The sequence below is a fragment of the Eutrigla gurnardus genome (assembly GCF_963514095.1).
Source record: "Eutrigla gurnardus genome assembly, chromosome: 11".
Classification (NCBI taxonomy): Eukaryota; Metazoa; Chordata; class Actinopteri; order Perciformes; family Triglidae; genus Eutrigla; species Eutrigla gurnardus.
The window spans coordinates 8465633-8489729 of record NC_139925.1 but is presented as its reverse complement, the minus strand read 5'-3'; the positions used below and the strand labels follow the sequence as shown (position 1 = coordinate 8489729).

General features: G+C 40.5%; 1 protein-coding gene and 1 long non-coding RNA gene across 3 annotated transcripts in view; one reads left to right on the top strand and one right to left on the bottom strand.

Annotated features, from left to right (window-relative positions):
• The window catches only part of khdrbs2 (KH domain containing, RNA binding, signal transduction associated 2), a 52981-nt gene that overhangs the window by 23640 nt on the left and 5244 nt on the right, over positions 1 to 24097 (bottom strand). For both annotated transcript variants that reach the window (XR_014597910.1, XM_084020630.1), the window contains exons 2-4: positions 18652 to 18779; positions 6574 to 6690; positions 1777 to 1923 (exon numbers count right to left, since the gene is read on the bottom strand). Coding sequence is in view for 1 of the 2 variants with exons in the window: in XM_084020630.1 (XP_083876756.1) it covers positions 1777 to 1923; positions 6574 to 6690; positions 18652 to 18779 (392 nt within the window). In the remaining variant the exon portion in view is untranslated. The remainder of the gene's footprint in view (positions 1 to 1776; positions 1924 to 6573; positions 6691 to 18651; positions 18780 to 24097) is intronic.
• The window catches only part of LOC311020542, a 66046-nt gene that overhangs the window by 40098 nt on the left and 1851 nt on the right, over positions 1 to 24097 (top strand). Inside the window, exon 2 of the long non-coding RNA XR_014597911.1 lies at positions 3270 to 3404. This is a non-coding gene — a long non-coding RNA (uncharacterized lncRNA). The remainder of the gene's footprint in view (positions 1 to 3269; positions 3405 to 24097) is intronic.

Sequence of the window (24097 nt, the reverse complement as noted above, 5' to 3'; positions counted from 1 at the left end):
AGGCCACCGATCCCTCTCTGCTGACATTGGTGAGCTCACAATACACAGTTTAAAATGGATCAAATGCATTCTTCCTGCTTGTCAGACCTATTACCTATTACCCACAATGCAACTCAAACACTGACTGTTAGGAGATCACAAGAGAGATGAGCACTGGAAAAAGGTCTTGTAAGCTTGTTTTTTTTTCTAATTTTCAACCAACCGACCAACCAAATTGCCTCAAGTGACATTTCAGGCAATTTATTTCTCCACACGTCCCCCTCTGGAGCCACAAAAGCCTTTTCAAGACTTTTTTTCATTTTTTTCATGCACTAGTAGTCCCCGCCACCAGACACCAGACTTTGATGTGTAAAATCAGTGGAGCTCCTTTTTAATTAATCAAATCAAATAAACACATTTACATTATTCTGCCTTTCGGAAAAATACAAATTACAAGTTGCACTAACAACAAGTTGTCAGACCCGTGCTGATTATTTCAACAGAACCAATCCCCAATAGCAATCAGTAGAAGTTGCACTCTGACGACACAGTAACAGTCTCTGTTAATACACAGTGCAGCCATAAAAATGAGATAAACAGCAGGACACGCATGCCACTCTCCTCCAGAGGCAGGAAACATCTGTCACCATGGATACTGACAGATGCCTGTTGTGCAGTTTATTTGCAAATCTATAAGATCCCCAAAGCAGCAAGCACGTGCTATGAAATAGATGGTGTGGTCTTTATCTTTTATTTTTTCGTTATGGGGCATAGAAGCTGAATTCACAGACAAAGGGATGTTTTACTGTTTTTTTTTAACTTCACTTAATATTCTGGGGTTTGGTTCATACTCAATGTGAAAAGACAATGAGAGGAAGTAAGATCATGATTAAGCAGCATGTTTTCCCCCGCAATATCCATTAGCATGTAATAATAATAAATCAGCAAGTTTTATTGTCGACTTCCACCTGCAAATGTTTTCCCCCCAAATAAGGCAGAAAAACAGAAAACAGTTCATTTTCAGTTCATTTTCATCCACATGATTTTCAGCCCATTTTATTTTAAACTTGGTTAAATCCTAGTGAATTGGCTTCTTCTTCAGCATAATTAGTTCTGTTGATATATATTTTTTTTTACAAAAGACTCAAACTGTTGTCCAGCAACTGCTTATTGAATGTGTGCACTGATTTTAAAAAGAAAAGCATAACAGCCAATCCTGTGTGTGTACACTAATTAGAACATATTGCTGCATTGTTATTAGAATAACTTAGAATACCTCTTCTTTTCTCAAGGTACTGCAGTGAAGCCAGAGTTGAGACTCTGCCAATAGATTTATATTCCTGTAAACACTGTGTGGAAGTAAACCTGCTAAATGCTCACAAGAACATCGGCTCGCTATAGGAAGAAAGCATGAACCCCGTAAAGGACACTCATGCAGCACAGCTCCTCTATTAGGGTTGTCACATTGGCAAAGTTTGATTAATATTTACAGCTTGAACTCAGCAAGAGTACACAACATGCACATTAATTATTGCTAAGTTCTCCGGGCTGAAAGTTGCTGGAGTCTAGCGAGTTTTTCCATACTGCACTTTAATTGTTGAATACATTATTTTTCATCCGTATGTAAGGAAAAACTTCAGGCATATCTTACTCTTATGTTAACAAACCCTGGATGCTGTAAACTCTTTGTATTAATAAGCCTGGTGGGGAAATTATTTAGTCAGCAGTAATGTCTGATATTCATGTACCACACAGGAATGGAAATTAGGAGGAGAAAAAAAAAAGTATTAAACTTACTGGAACTAGGAATTTTTTAATCTCCTCCAAGGCGTGACTCATGCGGGAATAGGCTTCTCCAGGTGGGGCAAAGACTTCAATTAAAACGTGAAGATCATTACTCAGATGGGCGTATTTGGCTTCCCCGCTTTTCCTCAATTCTTCTTCCTGTGAAAAAAGAGGGCAAGTGAAGGATTTGTACTCCACACTATTACTTCATAATAGTGTGTTAAAACACCTACCGCATTACAAACGTGTGTGGGTTAACATGTAGCAATAACTATTGCATGATGGTGTGTCATAGGTTTTCTTTATATTGTACAATACAGGTTGAAAAACATAAAGCTTCTGTTGAATTATTATCACCTGCTGTTTTTATCTTCATTACATCTATGCAGAAATGAATTAGATAATGGATAAAATACTTTTGCCAATCAATTGTGTGGACATTTAATATTTTATTAATGAGTAGAGATCGTTTGGATATTGCTCTGCTGAAGGTAGCCTCAGAGACTGCTAGTGGCAGCGGTTTGAGCTGAATGCTAATTCAACGCGCTCTCAATGACAATTCTTGTACACGCTGATGTTAAGTAGGTATAATATTAACATGCTAACATTAGCTAATGTACTTGCAGGTACTTGGTATAGATAGACTTACATTTATAGATTTACATTTCAAGAGAAGTCAGGTCACAGGAATCCATCCAACAGTTGTAAAGGTATTTTAGTGTGGACCAAAAATGTCAGACTGCCCAACAAACAAATGACTGCCACCCCTAGAGCCATGCTGCTAGCTTGGTTAAACATTATATTCAGCCAACTATTCTATTGCAGCTTGAAAACAATTTTGAAAATAAAGAGGTTTTTCTGTGACACACAAGTCCAAATTTTTTCCCTCCTTTCATCATGAGCATCTCTTGAAAAGGCAGCCTACAACCCACAATGACATTTATGATTTAGTTCCAACACAAGAGGTACTTGAGCAATCACTACATTCATCAAGTAGGAAGGCACTCGCACCACACGGAAACATATCTGAGGCCCTTTTTCTTCACTTGCCTGGGGAATAACTTAACTTCTAGAGAATAATTACTGCACATCTGACAACTACAGGGAAAAGTGACAAGAATAACAGACTAGATAGTAGAGCTTGGTCATAGATTCTGGCACCGGCGATGCTGTTAGTGATTTTCTCTTTTTTTTCTCTCCAATAGAAATTGCATTTTGTGATTTGTTGTGAAGAAAGCTCTGCAGGCTCCGCTCCAAAACAGCTCCCGGAAATGTTTAAATTGATTGACATCTTTGTGACCCAGACATGGCATATAGTTCAAGTCATCTTAATGTTCCGCAAATGGATTGGTGGCCGATTGCATTTGAGGTTCCTCAAGAGGAAATTGACAGAAATATTGTCCTTCAGAAAAATATATATAGACTGATAATAAATCGGAAATTTTTGTCACATACAGATTGAGGAGGAAAGGGAATATTCAATGGGGTGTTTGGTTTGTGTTCAGACAGGCATACAGTCACCAACAGGCAAAAAGGACTAACAAGGCAACCAGGTGCAGTGGGGGAGGCAGCAGACTGAATAACGGATGAGGGACAGGTGTGCAAGGCATGAAGACACAGCAAAGACGCCTGGTGGACAGGTGAGGCATGACACGTTTGATAAATAAAACAGCAGGCACACACAGAGATCCTTCTGTCTGTGTGGGAGATGGAAGAGAAAAAGGGGGAAATGATGCAGACATCACTGTGCCAGAGACAAACAGCAGGTGCTGTGTGATTCCTGATTCTATATTATGAATAACATTGATCTCTCTACATCCCAGTAAACGAGTTGAGAAAAGGTTTGGCAAGGTTTCCATATTCTTTTTATCAGAAATTCCTTTATTGTCAAAGGAAATAATGAAATCACATATTAGATAAATATTGCAAAATTAAAACCAAAGATAATCTCACATTCAAAGATTTGTTTCTGACAGGTTGAACACTGGATTAATGTTTTAGTGTAGCTCAGTTCAACCACACAACATCAGTCTGAGTCTTCCAGCAAGAGAGCTCCACGGCATAAATGGTAAAAAAAAAAAAAAAAGAAGAAAAAATTCAGAGGAAAAAGTTGGAATGCAAAGAGGTGTTTGGTTTGGATAGATGTATTAAGTTAAAGCAGGTCTACAAGGAGGCATTGAAGTTCAAGCCAAGATCCAAATGCAAAGTGTTCAAAAGTCCAATAACACGAAAAGCCCAATCACCTTTCAGTCTTAACCCAGGGCCCTGAGGGGCCCATGCCTGGGGCTTCACTCTGGCTTTAAAGGCTCGTGGCTGAGTTGTCAAGCTAAGTTTAGTTAATTGGCCACATAAAGCCCCAATTTGATTACAAGTGGACCTGGAGTCTCTAACTGTATTAGTTACAAATAGTGCTGCTAAATACTTAACAATGTAGTAATTTATTTAATTTTGGACAAAATATATATTCTTTTAACCTGTTTTCTTCCACAGCACTGCAACAATTGGGTGTTGAGTGCTGTGCTCAAGGACACCTTGATGGTGGCTGTTGATTGCCACTCACCCAGCCAATAGGGATCAGACTTGTGTCCTTGCATCACAGGGCCGTTTATCTACCCTCCAGGAAAATTCAGCTTTAATTAAAAAGCACCCCTTAAATTTCAGCAGGCTTCACATTCACTGTCAGAGAGTCGTTATGGATCAAATCAAAACATACATGTGGGCGGGTGATTGTGTCAGTGAGTTGTCACTGGAGCAGCACACACAGCTATACATCAGTTCAATATTTGTTTGCACAAATAATAACAACTCTGGGATGTCAGAAATGAAATGCTCTGTAACCTTGCAGTGTAATCTAGGGGGAGAAAAGGTGGAATGAGGACTGTCGGCTTTAACTAGGCTAATATCTGTGCACGAGGTGTTTCACCAACCATATGGTTTAACACATCTGGGTGGGCTGCTCTGATGCAAAAATCTCCAAACCTGAGCCATTACCCGCCGGCTAGAAAGATGCAGCCTCTCGTCGAACTGGATGAGACGGCAGAAATGTGTGATGACAACTTCTGCTTGTGATGGGACTTTTTGCTAAGCCTGCACCGCCTCGCGGCCAGCTGCCTCGAGTGGCAGACAGCCTTTCAGTCACGACCTTAAGGTGTCAGTCTCATCACAAAGTCCTTCAGACTCACCCAGGCCGTACAAATCAATCAATATGGCACAAAGGAAAACAAGGGAAATCAGATCGTTAGGTAGCCGTCCTTTGGTAGGGAACAACAGTTAGGGGTTTATTATTTTCCCCTACACGGCACCGTGAATCTCCCTCAGTGAAACAAACAGTGCACCATTAAGCGATAGTGGCATTCTATAATTTATTTCAAATATTTTATAAATAAAAAGTAACTGTATGGTGCAGTATCACCACCTAAGCACTGTATGTGTGTAATTAAATTGTCATTTTGTGTACGTTATAGCACCTGTTTACTTAATTTTATACACTGCAGGCAAGTTAATACAGCATATGAGTAAACTGAATGGAAGTGGCAGGAAGCCAAAGTTTTAAATGAGCTCTTGCACCGGCCAATTCAAAACTGTGATGGTAAAGAGACGTCTCAGTGCCTTTAGTCTTTGTCAGAGGAAAGACTTTCAGCCTCACAATTAGCTCTGAATGGAAATTGACGCGGAAATGTATTACTGGTAATTTATAATTACAAAGTCATATAGTTGTTGAAGAATTTGGGGCTTTATTAATTTGACTAACAAATGCTTAGTCATCCAGAAGATTGCATGGTTAAAGTTGCACTTTCTGCAGGCGCTATGACTGGACGTGGGAAAAGATTTATAACTACATTATTTATTTCAGTAATAAACTACTGTACTTCCTTACTGCACCTTCTATATACTTTATTACTGCACCTGCTATACGCATCTATAAAAACTGGGAAGCTCCATCGGCTGAGGGGGAAATTGTGTGTTTATATTTTATGTCGTAAAGTTTCAAGGCTGTGAATAACTAAAATGCACATACAGCTCCAGTCGCATTTCTGCCACCTGATGAACATAAGTCCAATATTTAGCTCTGTCTTTGGTCTCCACCAGCTCCTGAGGGAAATATCTGTAAAGTTGCTGCTAAACAGCGAGCTGAAACTAGCAACAAAGCTCTGTAAAGCCGAGGGGAGCCGCAGATTCGGGCGATAATTCTACGCTGGCTCTCTTTCACGTTGTCACTTGATCTATTTTTATTATGATATAATCATTTTAAGCCTGCATTAAAGCGATCGTTACAGCCTCCGCATTATTTTAACCTCAACGTGTTCTTGATGTATTGAAAAGCAGCTCCAGTTTCACAAAGTGGTGGTAACTCTGCAAGTCTTTTGTCATGTCTCGATGTCTGAATCGGAGGCGTTGTAACTCTATAGCAGCACACTGAGACCTGTTCAGAGTGTCGGATCCAGCAGGCTGTCTGTGTACACGCTCGGGTACGTTTTGGCTCCGGGGGACCACAAGTCAGCAGGATAAATGACTTTGCCAAAGAGATTCATTACTTTGCATTCAAAATTGACTACTACAGAATGTGCTATTAAAAACACACAGAAAAAAAAACATTCCCATTTTCTCCTACATATGTTTGTCAACTGAAAGCTATTAATTCTACTCCGGGTGTTATCCATCTCAGTTACAGCTCAGATGTTGTTGGTTAGAATACTCTTCTGTGCTTTGGTGGAATTTCAATCACTTTGCTTCTGTAAATATTTCTTTTTTTGATCCATATCTTACACTAGGCGGGACACAATATTTCAAAACAAATCAATATCCTACCTTGCCTTTATCCCTCATGGACCCTTTGCCGAGGATGGACATCTTCACTCCGGTCTCCTCTTGTAAACGTTTCATGGAATTTCCCCGTGGTCCCAGCAGCTTCCCGACAAAATTAAACTGGAAAAGAAATAGCAACCAGAATGCCTTATCATATATGTACGAAGAGGACAAATAACAATATATATAATATATTTCTCATATGTTGGAGGTAAAAGGAGTTTGATCCGTTTGGAGAAATGTTTAACCAGAAAAGATGTTGACTGGCCATCTAATAAGGTGCTAATTCTGGCTTTGGTTGATTACTTACATTTGGTAAAATGTAACCCTCTCTTCCCAAAAACTTATAACTAGCAAATGATTAATTTAAAATATATTCATATATTTAATTTGATTCCCAGCAAACAGTTCCAATTCCAGTTCTGTCCCACACCCATTTGCACATTATTTAGTAATAATGCCCTTATTTACATAGTGTGCGAATGCCCAGATGTGAAACACTTCTGGTCTAGAGTTGCACATATGCTGTCTGATGTAACCAGAGCTTGTATTTCTAGTTTAGCCCGTTTACTTGTAAATGATGACTCAGTATCTCAGATAAGATGAGTCGGCAAACAGCTGTTAGTATTAACCTTCCTGTTATCTTTGGGGTCAATTTGACCCCATTCAATGTCTAACTTCTCTAAAAAAGAGGGTTAACATAATTATTCTTGATATTCAGTGACTTGAATTTGACAGTGAATTTAATGGGGGCATATAGGTAAACAGAAAACTAACATGATGACGTTTTCAATGCCCTGTACACAATTTGGACGCAGGCTGTTTTAGCTGTATTACACACATAAGAAATGTCAACATTTTACACATATTTTTGGAGTTGATTTTGAGAACTAATAACATGAAAATATAATGTTAAAAAACTTCACTCTGATTTAGGGCCCTTATCTAACATAACCCTTACTGTACTGCAAGAACCACTGGTACATCACACAACATGAGGAGGGGAAACTTTGATTTTTCGCTTTTTTAAAAAGTTGTTTCTTCTATATATGTATATCAGATGGATTAAAAAAGATAGCTGTATACTTGACAAATGATGCATGCCAGTATTACAGATGTATATAGAGGCTGATGATTTGTATTTGCATTTTTAAAAAATGAACTGGGCTGGCCATTAGTCATCTATTATCCATATCATCTATAGAATTCCATTCACCATTCATCATGTGAGAAAGAGCTGTAATGTAGCCTGGGATAAATCAATAGGAGTGTGCTCTGTATGTAACACATACAAAAAGTGAATAGGACTCTCATCTGGGGTCCAGCATTATGCATCAATCCATTTGCTTGAACTGTGCCCTGGCTAGTCATGAGTCTTATTGCCGTTTAGGGTCATCCATGTCGTCTCACGGAGGAGAAAAAATAAAAAAAGGAACATGGGCTCAAACCAATAACGTTCCTGTGTCCGTTCCAGAGGTCAGTACTGAGATAAAGTCAGAAATAATGAGTTTCTTCCCAGTGGGAAATTAAGTAATACTATCCAGATGACAAACTATCAGATTCAAGCCTTGGGGCTCTGACTATCATTTCTCTCTTGCTGTGCACCAGCTAGTATTCATATCCAGAGAAGTAGCGCTGGGTTGTTGAAGGCGCAACACTGCTGAGATTAGCGGTGATTAATTCGAGAGGTGGAACTTCCAACTGTAGTCAAACGGGTCGTTCCTGAGGAAAATGTGAGCAGAAGATCAATTAGAAAAAGGGAGAGAATCGCCGACTGTTCGGAATAAGCCCCGTAAAAGCTACTTATATGTCCGCACGCTATTTATAAAAAATATATACCGGTATATATGGAATGGTTTGACCTTCAAATGTTAGCGGTTAGATAAGATGAGAGGAGACCACCTCCGGAGCTGAACAGGTGGTCGACCGCCCACCACAACACACTCTGGCCAACCCTAAAATGATATTAACCTTTCCACAAAGCAGCTTCTCCCACTGTAGCAGATAATAACTTCAGTGCCAGCTGTGTGGCTGCTGCAACTCCACTCCGACAACTGCACACTCAGCCTATTTCATGAACATCATTAACATCACAAGTGAACGCTACGTCTCAGGTTTGGGAGGCGCCAGGGGACACAGAGATGAGACATCTTTTTCTTTTTTTGCCCCGGAAAAAAAAAAGGAAAAAAGCATCCCCACTGCCCTTGCCTGTCCTCTGATCTGAATGATTAAGGCACCTTCGTGGATGCTTTTCTTCACAGGGGATGCTCTGACAGGAGTATCCTATAGCTGGCAGGGAGCTTGAGAGCAGATGGTCGTTGCGTCTAAGTCGAGAACGCGCTCGCTGGGCGGTAGAAGAAGAGTGGCCTGTTTTCATTAAGCTAATGAATGTCTGGAGCCACTCTGCCGCTCCATGGCGAGCAATTTGGGCTTTAGAAAGGAGCACGGTTCGGTGTTAAATGAGGTTTGAAATGATGCAATGTGCCCCCCGCAGTCTCAACACTGATAACTATGCAGATATTAGACGGAAGGGTGTTGCGGATACAACAATTACGCACAGAGACACGTTGAACAAATAAAACGGGTACGCTGATCTACTTGTTTGTACTTGACAAAGTGTAATATCTACAGGAAGGGCAAACATTTAATTGGGAGCTTTTGTGCATGATGAATTCTAATATCTCCATATTAATTCTGAAAAGTCATTTTTCTAAAGTTATGTCTTAGTCTACGGGGCTGATAAGCAGGATGTGAAGGTTGAGTTGCGTCAGACTAATGTGGATCTGCAAAACCCACTAATGCAGCTGAGCAAAGCCGTTTTTACAAGACCCTCAGTGATTGAGGCCTTAGTTTTCCTTTTGAATTTCTTTTTTTAAATCTCCTCACAACTGAAAGCCCTTGAGAGCTAAATGCTTGATGGACTTAAGAAAACACGTGCAATTAGACACCGCACAATTAAATAGAAACACATTAACCAATTTGACAGCACACGTTCACAAAGCAAACAAAGCAAATGCAGAAAACACAACCATATCCAAAAAAACACGACCAGAATATACAAGCAAATAATAAGCAGTCGCACTCACAGTACGGACAGAGTCACCAATTAGCACAATGTGCATGAGTCTTTGGACTGTGGGAGGAAACCTGAGCACACAGAGAAAACCCACACAGAGAAAACCCACACAGTCATGGGGAGAAAATTCAAAAGCAGAAAGGTTGAAACAGAGTCTTTTTTCTTCTGAAGTAACTAGTGTTACAGGAGTGCAGTGTTAAATCGGCGGAGCAGCCCAGTGAGCTCTCAGACGTAGACCAGACCTTCTTTGAGCACTTGAAACAGAGAGCACCTGTCAAATGTAAGTCATGTGACATACATGTCAGGAAACGGCAGTCATACTTCGAGAGGGAAGGCGTTCTTTAAAGTACGTTTTAGATATTTATTATTTGGATCCTTTGAGATATTTTATGCAATTATTCACCCCATGAAAAACCCTGCAACACATTTTTCTAGTAGTTAGTTATATAATGTGGGCTAAACCTTTGCAGTCACTGAAACAACTGATTCAATTAGAATTATTGATTACAGAAGACATGTGGTATTCGTGTCATATATTTGACCCGTTTTAATTTTATTCCTCCCCACTGAAGTGATTTCTCAAATATATAATGCAACACTATAATATCAGCCTTTAAAAATCCGTCAACTTCTCGCATGCATGATCCTCCTGCTATTATTTGATTGTACTGGTGTCTAGTTGAGAGACCACATCTTTACAACTATGTTTAAAATTAGCTAAATTAGAATAAGCAGAATAAGGCACATAAGAAAGAAGTTGATAAAGTAGAGGATGGGGTTATTTTATAGTTCTCACTTCATTGTTCATGTGAAAACTGGCATTATCTGTGTCAAAAGCACACCGACTTCTGTTTTTAAAAGTGTTTTGCACCGATAACGCACCACAACATCCCTGAAGTGCGAAGTTGTTAATATTCATATGGACTTTGTTGAGTGAAGTCTGACCACATATGGCTTATCTTATACATAATGCAAAAACAATATACCCACTGCTGTCTAGAAGATGATTTATTTATTTGATGAGACAAACGCTGTGTCTGCTGCCGGCTGTTGCATTTTATCTTTATTTTATACCACGTCACTGCAGCGCCCTACAAGACCCGAGATCTATGAACACGCAGTTATGTCCCAGCTGGATATCAGAGCAGCACACCAGAATATTTTTTGTCTTACACACAACATAATGATATGAATATTTTACACTCTCATGCCCCCGATTCTTTAACGCTGCTAAATTTAAAGTGAAAAATGTGAAAGCAATAAAAAGGAAGCACTCGCATAAATCAAAATCAAGCAAACTCTGGATAGTTTTAAGAACAAAACCAGCCTGTTTCATGGAAAACATGAAATAATTGAAACTTCAACTACAGCACCTAAACTCAGTCAAGGTGCCGTGGCACTGCAAATCTAATAGCACAAAAACCTTTTTAGCTTGGAAAAATGTGCACGGGGGGGCACCTCTTAATGCGGTTCACTGGGGCCAGGCGAGATTTGCAGATGTCCTGAGGCGCCAACTGCCAGGTTAGCGAGCTGTGCTGTTGGGGAAGTCCAGGTACTGTCTGATAGGAGGATTAAAGCCTCAGGTGGATGGTTATGATTTAATGACAGCTATGGATGACTGGGCTGTGTCAGAGGAGTGTGTCCTATCAGCGCCACAGACATTAGAGGAATCAGATTTACTGTTCACCTGGTTCACATTAAAGGTAGGACTTTACAACCGTCGCAGTCGAGGGTCTTGTCTCGGGTCAAGATATTAATAGAACAACTTCAGCACACTGTGCAGAACAGTTGCAGTGCATTTCACAGAGAGATGACATTCATGTGTTTATTTGCACAAGGTGACAAACCTAAATCTTCCTTTTCCCACCATGTATTCATCACAACAAACAGAAGCAGGACGTTCTGATAGAAATGTGACGATTCCCATTTGTAAACTTTGAACTGTCGGCCATATGGCCTACACTCTTACGCAGACCATAAACGCAACAAATATCACGATCTGTGTATATTTTACCAGGTGACAAACAACGTGAAATAAAAAAAAAGATGAAACCATCCAGACATGCTGTGTTTTGCTGTCAGAGCAGCAGCTGCTGAGTGTTTCTATTGGACCAAAGTCAAATCAATTCATTCAGTCTTTTCTTGCAAGTCTCGAACAAGCTACGGCCTTTAAACGACCAACAATAAACTCTGCTTCTGTCCTGCTCAAAATGCACAAGCAATTGTATATGATGTAATTAAGTATACATTACAGGCCTACTTATCCTCATGCTATATTGCTAATACACTGGAAATTAATGAACTTTTCCATTTTGTTATAACAGGAGGCGCTACCAGGCATCAATTAAACAGCAACTTACCATCTGGCATTTGGAAATTTAAAGCAGTCATTTTTTCCATTTTTTTTTTTTCAACTTTGGGGCGGTATGTTTGTGTCCATCTGATGAATGTAAGTCCAGTGATTACTTTCCTTTTTGCTTAGGTTTGGCTTCCTGCCAACTCGTGTGAATTCTGGAAACTAGCACTTTAGCTGCTAATTGTCCTCGCTACGCTCAACAGCTAGACTCTAAATGTGTCTGCTGATTGGGAGCAAGCACGTAGCATGGAGCGGGCTCATCAGCTACCTGCTGCTGCTAGAAATTAGGTTGAAGGGAAAGTTGAGAGGGAAACCAAAAATGTAACGTAACATTGAGCTGAGAGGCGCTAAATCGCTTCAAAGAGCTGAGGGGGAGATGGGTGTTTAATTCTCTGCTAGTTCATCACTGCAACCTTTAACATAACATGTAATCATTTGATCCATTGTTATTGATGAGAGCAGTTTTAATTAAGAGGCCAAATCAAAACATGTATTCTTCCCGAGGCCTTCCTGTAGCTGTCTCAAATTGTTACAATCAGCGTTAATTTTCTCAAATTTTCGTTCTGTTATGAGACAAATGTGTCAGTCAACAGCACACTTGGAAGTGACTCTATCGAGCCATCAGGAAGACCGCTGGGCTTTGAAACTAATTTTACAAACCCAGAATTACTGCTGTCTGTCATGTGATGCCAGAAGGCCCTAAAATACTTTTCCCCATTGACTTACATTAGGAAAGAGACTTTTCCGGAACGATGCACTATGTACGGAAACCCCTGTTAGAATTAGTATTTGATGGAGCTGGATCACTGTGTATGTGGGGCAAGTTTCAGCACGGGGAGTCATTTATCTTTATTATTTTCACGAGGCGCATTGTGGCAGACAAAGTCATCATACAAACACTGACTCGGAATCCCAGAGTGGAACTGTGACGCTATCGAGTGCTTAATTTTAATTCACACTCTGTACTCCCTCTACTGTATTCAGCTCTTATCTAAGCAAAACACCTTTCCACATGATAGGCCTTTCTTTGGGACACTGGCATCTCTCAGACAAAAAAAATGTAATTCCTCTTTGGGTAGAGCACAGCTGCTACACTATTTAAAGGTCACAACAACACAAGACTGATAAGCTCGAAATTCGGGCGCCCACAAGGACAAACTACAATTGTATTTGACTGCGTTGTTGGCTGTTTTCTGTTTGCACCTGCAGAATGGATAGTCGGAGCAACAGAGGTAATACTTCAAATAAACAAGCTTGTTTAAAGGTGACAACAGTAGAAATATATGCATTTGGGTTTTCTAACCAAATCAAAGTGATTCTAATTAAAAGGGCAGGAAATAATTTGCGATTCTTATTCACACACTCGCTGGCAGGGAAGTCTCTGCACTGGACTCAGACCAGCAGACAGTATCAGCTATTGAAAATCCATTTCATGCCCCAAGGTTATGAGATGCTAATCAAGCTGTCTCATTAAACAGCGAAGGATAAATTCTAGTTAAGTGATAATGAAGATGACTATACTGCTTAATCATATTTTTTGCCGAGTAAATAGTGATCTCGGCGTACAATTTCAGAGGGGATGTGAATCATTTGTTTACGTGTCAAAACGTCCTGGTCTCCCGTTAACCGAGATCAACCAGGTTTCAAGCTTTCATCCCTTTTTTAAGATGAGATTAAAGGAAGTGATGGTGGGGTCACTGGAGCAGTGCGCCAAGGCCAACTTCCTCTATCTTGACAGGCTATAAAATGACAACAAACCTAATCGAGTCAATTTTACGGAGAGCGGTGCACAAAACACACAAGTCATCCTTTGCAAATGACACACACAACTAGTGCCGTTCTGTAACAAGATGCATCTTCCCCCCCAGGTTTTAGCTAGCAGCTGCAGTCTGAAATTTGAGATTTATTTAACACTAAACTAGCCCAAAACCGTTTGTGTAAAAATTGTGGTGAAATACGTTTTTCCTAGCGGATTGGATTAGGCATGAGTCCGATTTTAAATAAAATGTTCCTTAGTCAGCTCAACAGCAAAATAAAGCAAAAAGGATAAGTTATGTGCTGAGGTTCTTGATTTTGTCAGCTATAGGACGTTCTGTATTCCTTAAAGTCTCTTTCTCAAAGCTTGCACTCATTTGAATTAACCCACAATTGAAGCACATTAACATTTTGGCCTGATAGGGGAATCACATGGAGCTAATAACATTAACGAGACCTTCCATTAATGTGTGTGGGTTAGCCAGCATGCATCTTACAAAACAACACCAGTGCTTTCCTTCTGTGACGTCACAGAAGCCTTCAGCCTACAGAGCTGTATGTGTCTGTCGGTGTAGCATAAAGAATGATTTCATCAGCACTGCCTGTTTCACCGTTAAACTACATTAATCTTCGTGTCATGTCGTCAAATCCGAAACCATGCGGAAGAATTCTCCCAAGTAGTAATTTAATTACTTTGCATTTAATTACATTGCAGCAAGATGGCAGTTGTAGGCATGAATGGGCACTGTTAGACTGTTGGAACGTGAAGAACACATTTATGACATTGTGTACTTTGCCACCGGTGACAAGAGAGAGAGAGACTGGGCATAATTGAAGAGTGTCACAAAGTGAAATTCCAATGTGAAGGTCAAATAAAACCTGTTGTCAGAGTACAGTCATATTTTTTTTAAATATATTTTAGCAGTTGAGTCCAATACTAGCGATAATCACCATTCTAAAGTGCAAAAATAAACATTTTTAATATAGAAGGGTTAAAAAAAATGTCATGACAAGTAATCCGAGTTGTCTGATCAGACAGGTGGCTGTTAAAAACATCTTTGCAGGTGAAATGAATATAACATGTAATCTAACACAGTAGTTATCACAAAGTTATCACAAATTCAGGATTAATATACAGTAATATTTTTGTAGTCTAGTCATGTCTGCCTCAAACTGTGTCATGTATATATAAATCTGTTTTGAACATTGTGAGACATTTGCCTTGTGCTCCATTTGACTCATCTTTCTTTTTTTTCCCCTCGTCCTCGATCAAAGAGGTTCTTCATGTGGCTAATTACCATTAAGTGAAAGTGCAGTGTTACCAAGATGTTGAAGATAGTGGCACTGCAGTGTCTTGTGGGGTGCTGACTGTGCAATTAGGTCACAGAAATTGTTGTTGGACAACTGCCCCGTCCCCCTGGACTGCACCGCTTTGCTTACTTAGCACGAGCTGGCACTATTATGTTCATTACACGGGACGGGGTTTTTAGCTGGGGTACGTTGCCTGTGGATTTTTGCTGTTTACGATCATTGTTTCAAAATACATTGAATCCATCTCAGTGGTTGTCTGTTTTTTGACTGTGTTGTTTTTTTAACAACGTGGCGTGACAACGTAGCATGACCCAACAATGTAACACAGCAACTTAACACAACTAAGTGACTAGTAAATAAAGATTTTCTTCTGTTTTTATACTTTATGTTTGTAACATTACGTGAAGTGTTATGTCAAGATTTACTGTTTGTTTCAGACTAGACAAGAACAGCGGTCTCCTGGGTCAAAGTCCTATGTTTGTTTGACCTAACTAGCCTGCTTGTTATTCTTGTTATTAAACTTTTAATATCACGCCACTTGTTATACTATGCAATTGTTCTGACTTAATGCAAAAATGTCCACATTCAACATATTCGTAGTTTTCAGAAATGTACAACTACAACATTTGTTCCTGGCAACTGGGCTGGCTGACTCGCACCTCGGACACCAGGTGATGCAGTATTCATTCAGAAGGCATAATAGAAAACGCCTACAAATATTTCATAGTCCTCCCAATTTGTAGTCTCCAAGAGTGAAAAGTGTTTCTTCAGTGTGTACTTGATGCTTTTGCCGGGACGTACACACCCCTTGGTTTGGCCATGAAAATAAAAAAAGCTTCTCCCTCAGCCCCTACCGAACTCCTCTTCACCCTCGCCAACAATAGCAATTGGCAGTGTAATCCTTGACAATGCGGACCAGTTCCCCTACCTTGGAAGTCACCTCTCCTCAAGGGCAGACATCAGCCGTGAGGTGCTCCATCGCATCTGCTGTGTCAGTGTGGCTTTCACAAAGCTCCGTGAAAGAGTTTTTGAAAAACTCTGACCGGCTTTCAAAGACCAAGACTGCTGGCGTGCTATAGGCAGTTATCATACCCCCGCCGTTATGTGGTGCAGAGACTTGGACAAAGCCTTCCTATAGTAGAGAAACTCAGCCGTTATCAGCTGGAAGGAAAAGCACACGGATCAAATATCGATCACTCAAAACAAACAGCATGGAAAAACAGTTTACATGAAGGAGCCGGGCGCCATGATGATGATCCCCGACAGGCTGCCAGCGGAGCAGCAGCAAAGAAAGGAGAGTTTGCCCACTAAAGTCACACAGCCATTTGAACACCGACGACAAAGACCCTAAGACAGAGATCTTCAACAGGGGGTCACAAAATTATTTCATCCCAAACTTTTTTCTTCCAAAATGTATAATATGTCCAAAAATACACAAACATTAATACATCTAATAAGCAAATGTAAATGTTAATTGTTAATGTAAAATGTTGATGTAGAAATGCCAATCTAGAATTACATTATGTACTATAAATATATGCATCTGTCAACAATTATTATTTTAATGGCTTAGCATTCATTACTTTATACATGGCACTATAGGCTGCACTACACATTATTATTGGCTCCATCATATCACTATCAGCCAAGGGGTCCTTGGCCTGAAAAACATTTAAGATCTCTGCGCTAAGATGTATGAACAATACTTTTTAAACAATTGTAAAAAGTCCCTGGAAGAGCTTATTCCTAGCTTTACAAACAGTATGTGTGCTGTAAGTTCACGGCAAAATCAATGTTTGCAATTAGAAAATACTTTTGGATGAAAAATGGTTTGAGCAGAAAATGCACTTAATGAGGCAGAAAGATATCCCTTATTCACCATGGGTCATCTGTTCCCAATAAACAGTCTCAATTGGCATTTTTTTTATTGATTTGGAATCTATTTCATTGAGTGAGGAGTTCCTGAACACAACTTAATTACTTTCTCATCACGAATCCTGAGGAGGAAACAGCAAATTGATTTCTATGTGTCCTGGGGGGGGCTCACGGGACAAAGCACCCCGTCTGGGCTCCTGAGGCGCACTTAAACGTGGCTCGGCCTTTCTGGCATCCTCTTTTCTCTCCTCCTTCTCTAATACGGCAGACAAAAATCACTAAGCTACTTTTAAAACACAAGGCTTTAAATCATGAATCAAGACGTCGGGGTAAGGCTTGTGAGTGCAGGATAAAAAAAATAACAAATGGACACTGTCAGTGTTTTGCTGCCACTCTTCCTCGTAACTCCTTTACTGAGCACTCAAACCTGCAGCGACAATGAGAGGAAAAGTGACCAGAAGTGATTCATTTTAACCGAGTGCTTGGAGCCAAAAAAAAGTGAGTGGAAGCAGAGAGGTCGGCCGTTAAATGTTGGAGATTTTAGGAGAAGAGAGCTGATGATGATGATGATGATGAAGTACAGACCCTCCAGCTTGTATACGATGGGAGGCGTAGACAAGGTCAAACCAAAAACCTATGATGGGGTTTGGTGGACAGAAGTTTTAGAGAGCACCATCCAAAACAATACGTGTCAGCAAAAGCTGTTTTTTTTTCTTTTAGATGCCATCGATAATGAAACGTACACCCAGGGGGCTCAACGCAACAACACCAGAGTGGCAGTTTTCTTTTATGGGACACTTAAATGAATAGTCTTTAGCTACTCATGGATGCCAAGGATCCAGCATCATCACGGTCTTATTTCCATTAGACCATGTAATGAAAAACAGTTGCGGTGAGCATCGGTTAACGATCCTGATAAATCACGGTATATCTCAAAATCAATAACGTATATTTTCAAATGGTTTGATCGGGGGGAAAAAAGCATATATATTGCATTTAAAAGAAAGAACATGATACAATATTTACAGAAAAAAACTATACGAGCAGAGCGGGGCAAATAAATTCAATATACAATATTGAAATTCCGTTGCAATCTGTGTTGCTACACCAATGCCATTACTCCTCGCTGCCCATTACATGAAGGCATGAATGCGAACTCGGTGGAGCAGGTTTCCTTGATTACAGTGGCAGTTAAGCCTTTTGGTTCTCCACAAGCAGCTGCGTGTTGTTGCGGAGCTGCCTGATGGAGCAGCCTCATTAGGCTGCATTTCAGACTTTGTCACTGCTGACATTTCATAAGTCAGAATAAGGCGTACTGTGTCACACTGTGATTTATGGTCAGTGTTCTTTCACCGTACCCTTCAGTGCTTTACTGCACGGGAAAAAACTTTTGTTTTTTTGATGACCACATCAAAATAAACAGACACCGTCTGGTGACTTTCTATTAGCCTTTTTGAGGCTTAGTGGGATTTTCAGTGCCAGAACGAGCAACAGTGCCCAGTCTACACGGAGAGGCTCCATCCCATGATTGACTACTAAAATGAATGATTCATTAATACACAAGCTGTGTGTTCTTCAAATGTAGCCCTTTGCATCTTGCAGTTTGACTGATCTGCTCATTTGAAAATACTCCACATTTCCGTTTCTGGTCGGTTTCTTTCCCAGTGAAGATGAATAGGACCCGGTGTGTTTTTGCTGTGCCCCTTACCTTTGGATACTGTTGGATTGGAATGAGAACTCTTTCGGACAGCTTGATGTTTTTATTGCTGATGATATCTAGGTATTTCTTCGTGTCGCCATCTTTTTTCAATTCATCACCTTCATTCTTTTCAATCTCTGCAGAATAACAAATAAACACACACAAAAAAAAAAAAAGACAGATAAGAATATGATTATTTTGTTACGTAACCGAAAAAGCATCAGTCAACATCTTCAAGTCTGCCTCGGAGCCAACTGCAGCATGACAAACAAAAGCAGTGCTGCGCGCACTTTAGGGGACATTTAAATATGCATTGCATTACACAGTGAATATTTTTGCTGGTTATTTTTGTGTCTCGGCTGTACTGTAAACATGCTCACATTGCAAACATTCATGATATGAGATTATCCCTTTGACTCCTGGTACGTCCTTTTTATGTCAGATCCCGTAATCTCCTGATCCAGTAATTCCAATCAAAAATAACAACAGAGGCAAACAGTCACACTCAGCTCGCTGTGCCTCACTTCACTTCAAACTGAGCTCTTGAGGGATGTCAGCAGTCTCTGATCCCCATGCGGTACGGCTCTTGCGCAAATGCCGGATTAAATAGAAGGGAGGAAAAAAAAAAAGCTCAACGTTATCGGGTAAGATTGGATCTGTGAATTCTCGTATCAAGATCATATTTGCAAATAATTGGCTCCGATCAAACTGCGGTATTCCTTCTTATAATTTTACAAGACGGGCAAATCTTGTGCAAATTGGCCCCAATCATGCTCTCGCGTGTCCCCCGGCCTTAATGCATTAGATTAGAGATGAGAGGTGGATATTAACGGTCTGCTGCAGCCTGACAAGAACCCCCCGAACAATGTTATTTCTTGATTGATACACTCTATAGCACTTCAGCTGTAAGTACTCTGGAAATGAATGAATTTGTTGTCCAGCTTGCAGGAAATCTGCCCCGTCACTAATGAATACCCAGAGGAGAATTGTCAGGCTGGACACTCGAAGATGTTCCTGAACAAGACCATGAGCGAGTCGTCGGCTGCTACCGAGCTGCTATATTGAAACTCAAGAGTTCATTTGGTCTGGTACACTTCATCCTTATCTGAGCTGTCACCAGCCAGTGGAAAAAGCGGCCGGGTTAAAATATGGCTCGAGCCAATCGGACGTTTCATTGCGGAGCAGGAGTTTTGGACAATTAAATTGATACAGTGTTGTATCCCTGAACAAATTCTTATATTTGAATGAAAACATTTCTCTGTTTTTCTGTTACGGACAGAAAAATGTCCTCAAAACTGACTGAAGATCCATGTTACACATCTCAGAAGTTTGTATGGAAATAATATTGCTTAGTTGGAAGTGTTCTGGGTTATGTTCCCAGCGAAGGATCATTCGGAGACTTTTCCTTGACGTGACCTTCTGGACATCCATAAGTCCGGCTTAATGATCCCGGCAGTTCCAGCAATCGCTCGCTCACTACCGTTCCTAATGGCCAGCGGTTGCAGTTGTGCTCCATACATTAAGGCTCATTTATCCGATATTGCTACTGTCTGTGAGAAACTCTGAGGGCTTAAAATGCGCCGATTTCTTGCAGCGTGACACAATCTTTCTGATTGTGTCTGATTGTCTGAGGAAGATCGTTCAAATTGGAACATGCTGCCTTCCATTTGTCGCCCGTTTCTCTGTGAGATGACCGAAGATGACCTGACACGTAGAGCTGATTAAAATGGGAGAGTGCAGATGAATGAATGTTTAAACATGGCTTTTGGGGCGATCAAGTATGTAGAAGTCACCGCCAGAGCCTGAACGACCTAATATTTACTGAAGAAAGAGCTTTGTTAATTACTTCCCTGGCGCTGAAGTCAGACACTATAATTCCGACAAACCTATCAGGCTCATGTCAAAGATAAACTAGCAGGTGAAGGACTGTATCAGGTCAACTCGTGACGTGGTGGAGGGTGAACTCGCTGTTCCCTGAAGCCTCATGCTGAATCACAGTTTCACAAATTGGGAGAAAAAAAACCCCTCCAACCTGCTGTTCTCCCCAATGCGGTGGATTCACACCTGCCTTTGTGACATGTTACACTAGACAGGTGTCCCAGGATGGCAGCAGCTTCCAAAATGTGCCTTCGGAAAAAACATTTATTTATTCTTGCCTGAGGAGATAAATCAAACAGAACCTGTGGTGAGAAAATGCTTGGATGTTTTGAACAAGCTCTGCGTTAGACAGAGCCCTACGGTGAGTTGGAATAATTGGTGATCCCTTGACCTTACCTCTAGCGCCATCATCAGGTCATTGTCATTTATCTATTCATTATAATATATTGATTTGGCACTAAATACCTGAAATCAACCTCAGATGTACTTTGTTTTTAATGCCAATTACAAAGTATGGTGGGCATATATAATATTTAGCTTAAAGCAGCGCAGTGTTTTAATACAGAAAAGGTGTGGGCAACGCAAAATTGGACCCAAGACTTCAGATCAGAAAGACCTTCTGTGTTTCATTCCAGGAGGCGTATCATGCACCTTGAATTCAAAGAGTTTCTTGTTAAACTTGAGTGCATTTTTGTGTGTATTTGTGAGTCATCTCATCAAATATGGCTCATTCTAATGCTCGCGGTAAAGTACCAGTTCCAGGTTTCGAGCATTCATTTCTTGTCATCGTCAGAGATTAGTTCTGGTCTTCTGCATGTGGGAGAGAATACCTTTTTGGGCTACGTTTCCATTGGGAAGTGTTTCACTTTCAAATAAGCATAATGTTTGCATCATTTGAATAAAGTAATGATGTTTTTCTAGCTGTGAAGATGATTACACTCTGGAACAGCGCATAATAGGAAACACCTTTATTCTGGTTTGCAGCCTGCCAGTGAGCTCGGAAGAAGATTGTGCGAATGAGAGAGAAAAGGGAAGAAAATGAGTCGACAATATACAAATGTGGGGAAAACATTCACACCCGCATCATCGGTGTCAAATTTGAGCTGGGAGCGACGGGAGCCTAAAGATCAGAGGAGGGAGAATGTGCTTTGAAGGTCAGTGGTTTCAGTCCTCACACAAGATGAAAAATATCTCATTGGGGGAACTGAATGAGTAAAACACTCTCAGCGACTATTCTGGTGCTCTTGATCCCCTCTGTTGCGCTGCCCAAACTGCTTCAGCGGAGCTGCTAAGCAGCCAAGAATGGCACACAAAAAAAAGTGGTTTAACTGGGCAGCGACCAGATAAATGTGTGCAACTGCATGGGTTTTGCTGAAAAAAAGAAAATGTGCTCAGTCAGCCTGCCATGGCTTGAGGTTAATGCATCTGCTTTGGTCTGTATGCAGCAACACTGACTGTAGAACAGTTGGATGTTGCTCACACGCCTGTATTCAGAATGACAGTAAATTAGTTTAGAAAATCAGATTTGGTTGCATTGTGATTCACTAACTCTATAAAAATAGTGCTCCCTTCTTTCAGCAACAAATCTCCCTTATTGACCATTGAAGTGCAAAGCAGGCAATTCCTGCTGAGCAAAGATAAAAAAGATATTTGCCATGAATCCACTCTTTGTGGTTGACTGTGTTGCACTGCTTTCACAGACTACAGCAGCTCTAGTGTAGTTTGATAAAAAGAAAACCTAAATGTCCGGCAGTGTTGAAACGCTCTGTACAAAATCCAGCGTATGAAGAAGGGGGAATTAGAGCTGCACCATGTGTTGGAGATAATACATTGACCCCTCACATCGTGGCTTCATTGCTTTTTGCTTGTTGTTTGCCAGACTTCACGCTACCGACGCATGCTCTTCGTTCAACCGCTGAATTGGAGTTGTTTGTAAAAATGTGTTTTGCTTTCACTGCAGAGATGATGTCGGCGAGATCAAATTGTCCGTCGGTGTTGTTATTTTGGGTCACCGTGCATCCAGAGAACCCTTGCACACTAAAACGCAGTGACACGGTGACAGAGCAGGTCACGTTAATGAGTCCAATCAGAAAGGAAGTCTTCCCACACACTGTTGATGAATCCCCACGGAGGGATTTTCATGAGATAAAACAGAGCGTGAAGATGAACCTAATCACACCCAGCAGAGCAAACTCAGGCGTTCTCACATCAGACATGTGCTCTGTGTAGACAAAGAACGCACGCAGTAAGCATCCTTCCCCCGTTCCACTCCGCTCACCTTTTATTTTCGCAAAGCTGGCTGAAAGACCAGAAACCTTGAGTAACCTGCAAACTGAGCATTAAAGAAAACCGGCAGATAGTCATTTGCTGGGGAAACATATTTGAACTCCCCATTTCTATCAGAAGATGCCAGGAGTTGTGTATTTTGTGCATTGCTGTTATTTTGAGGAGGTTCCAGCTGAACTCCGCTTGTTTGTTTTATGCTTTCACTAAAATGAATTCCCTGAAAAACGGTTAAAACAGTCTGTGAGTGTGGATGTTATTGTCTTTTATTGTTCTGTAGGGAGCGACACGGACCGCAGTTAAATATTACCTACTGAGGCTTTGTTGAGTGCTGCCATTGAATTCTAGACAGCTAAATTATTCACTGATTTCTTTACCTACTGATTGGTATATCTATAAGGACTTCACAATGAGAGCGAAAAATGAATCAATCTAATTACTCTCCGATACCTAATTGCTTGTTCACATCATACACAGACAGAGGGAGGTAATAGAGCTCTGCTTGGCAGAGTGGACCTTGTGGGGAGAGTGGACCAGACGTGCCATTAGCTTTGTCCTTTCCCCACTCTGGACTCATGAATGTACCTGCATGGGGTTGGAAATGTGCGCCACTGTTTGGCCACATGCTGTTTATGTGTTTTTAACTGAGCTGCAATGAGGCTGATTGTATTCAGGCGTTGACACAGTGATAACCTATTAAATCTTCAATCTAATTATAGGGCCGTCTTCGAATCCTCCGCCGAGCGTGTGATGGACAGTGAAGTTAAAAATGCATTACTATTCATGCAAATGACATATTAAAAGGCAAGCAGATTATACACGTTAATCATAATAGTGTTTCAATAATCATCCATTTATTACAAATGCAAGACAGACATACAACATATGTGCCAACATATGTGCCATTCTAGGTAAAACCAAAAAAAATATATATATATATATATGGTAATTTCCTTCTTTTTTTTATTATATATATATAGATATATATTGAAGGCATACATTTAGGAAGATTTATGGACATTTCTCAAATTTAAGTCTTAACTAATAAAAAGGAAAACTTGGATATTCTCTGAGACTAAAGGGGCAAATTTACAAGAAATTATAGACATTATAAAGTTGGATCAACCTCATCACACCATCAGATGCTACTCTTAAACACGCCAGTAACGTGAGGGGCCGAGTGGAAAATATATTATCCATCCATCCATCCATCCATCCATCTGGCTGTTATACACATATTTTAATGTAGATGTATCTTCTAGATGTGTGTTTTGTATTGGAACCAGTGTTGGCT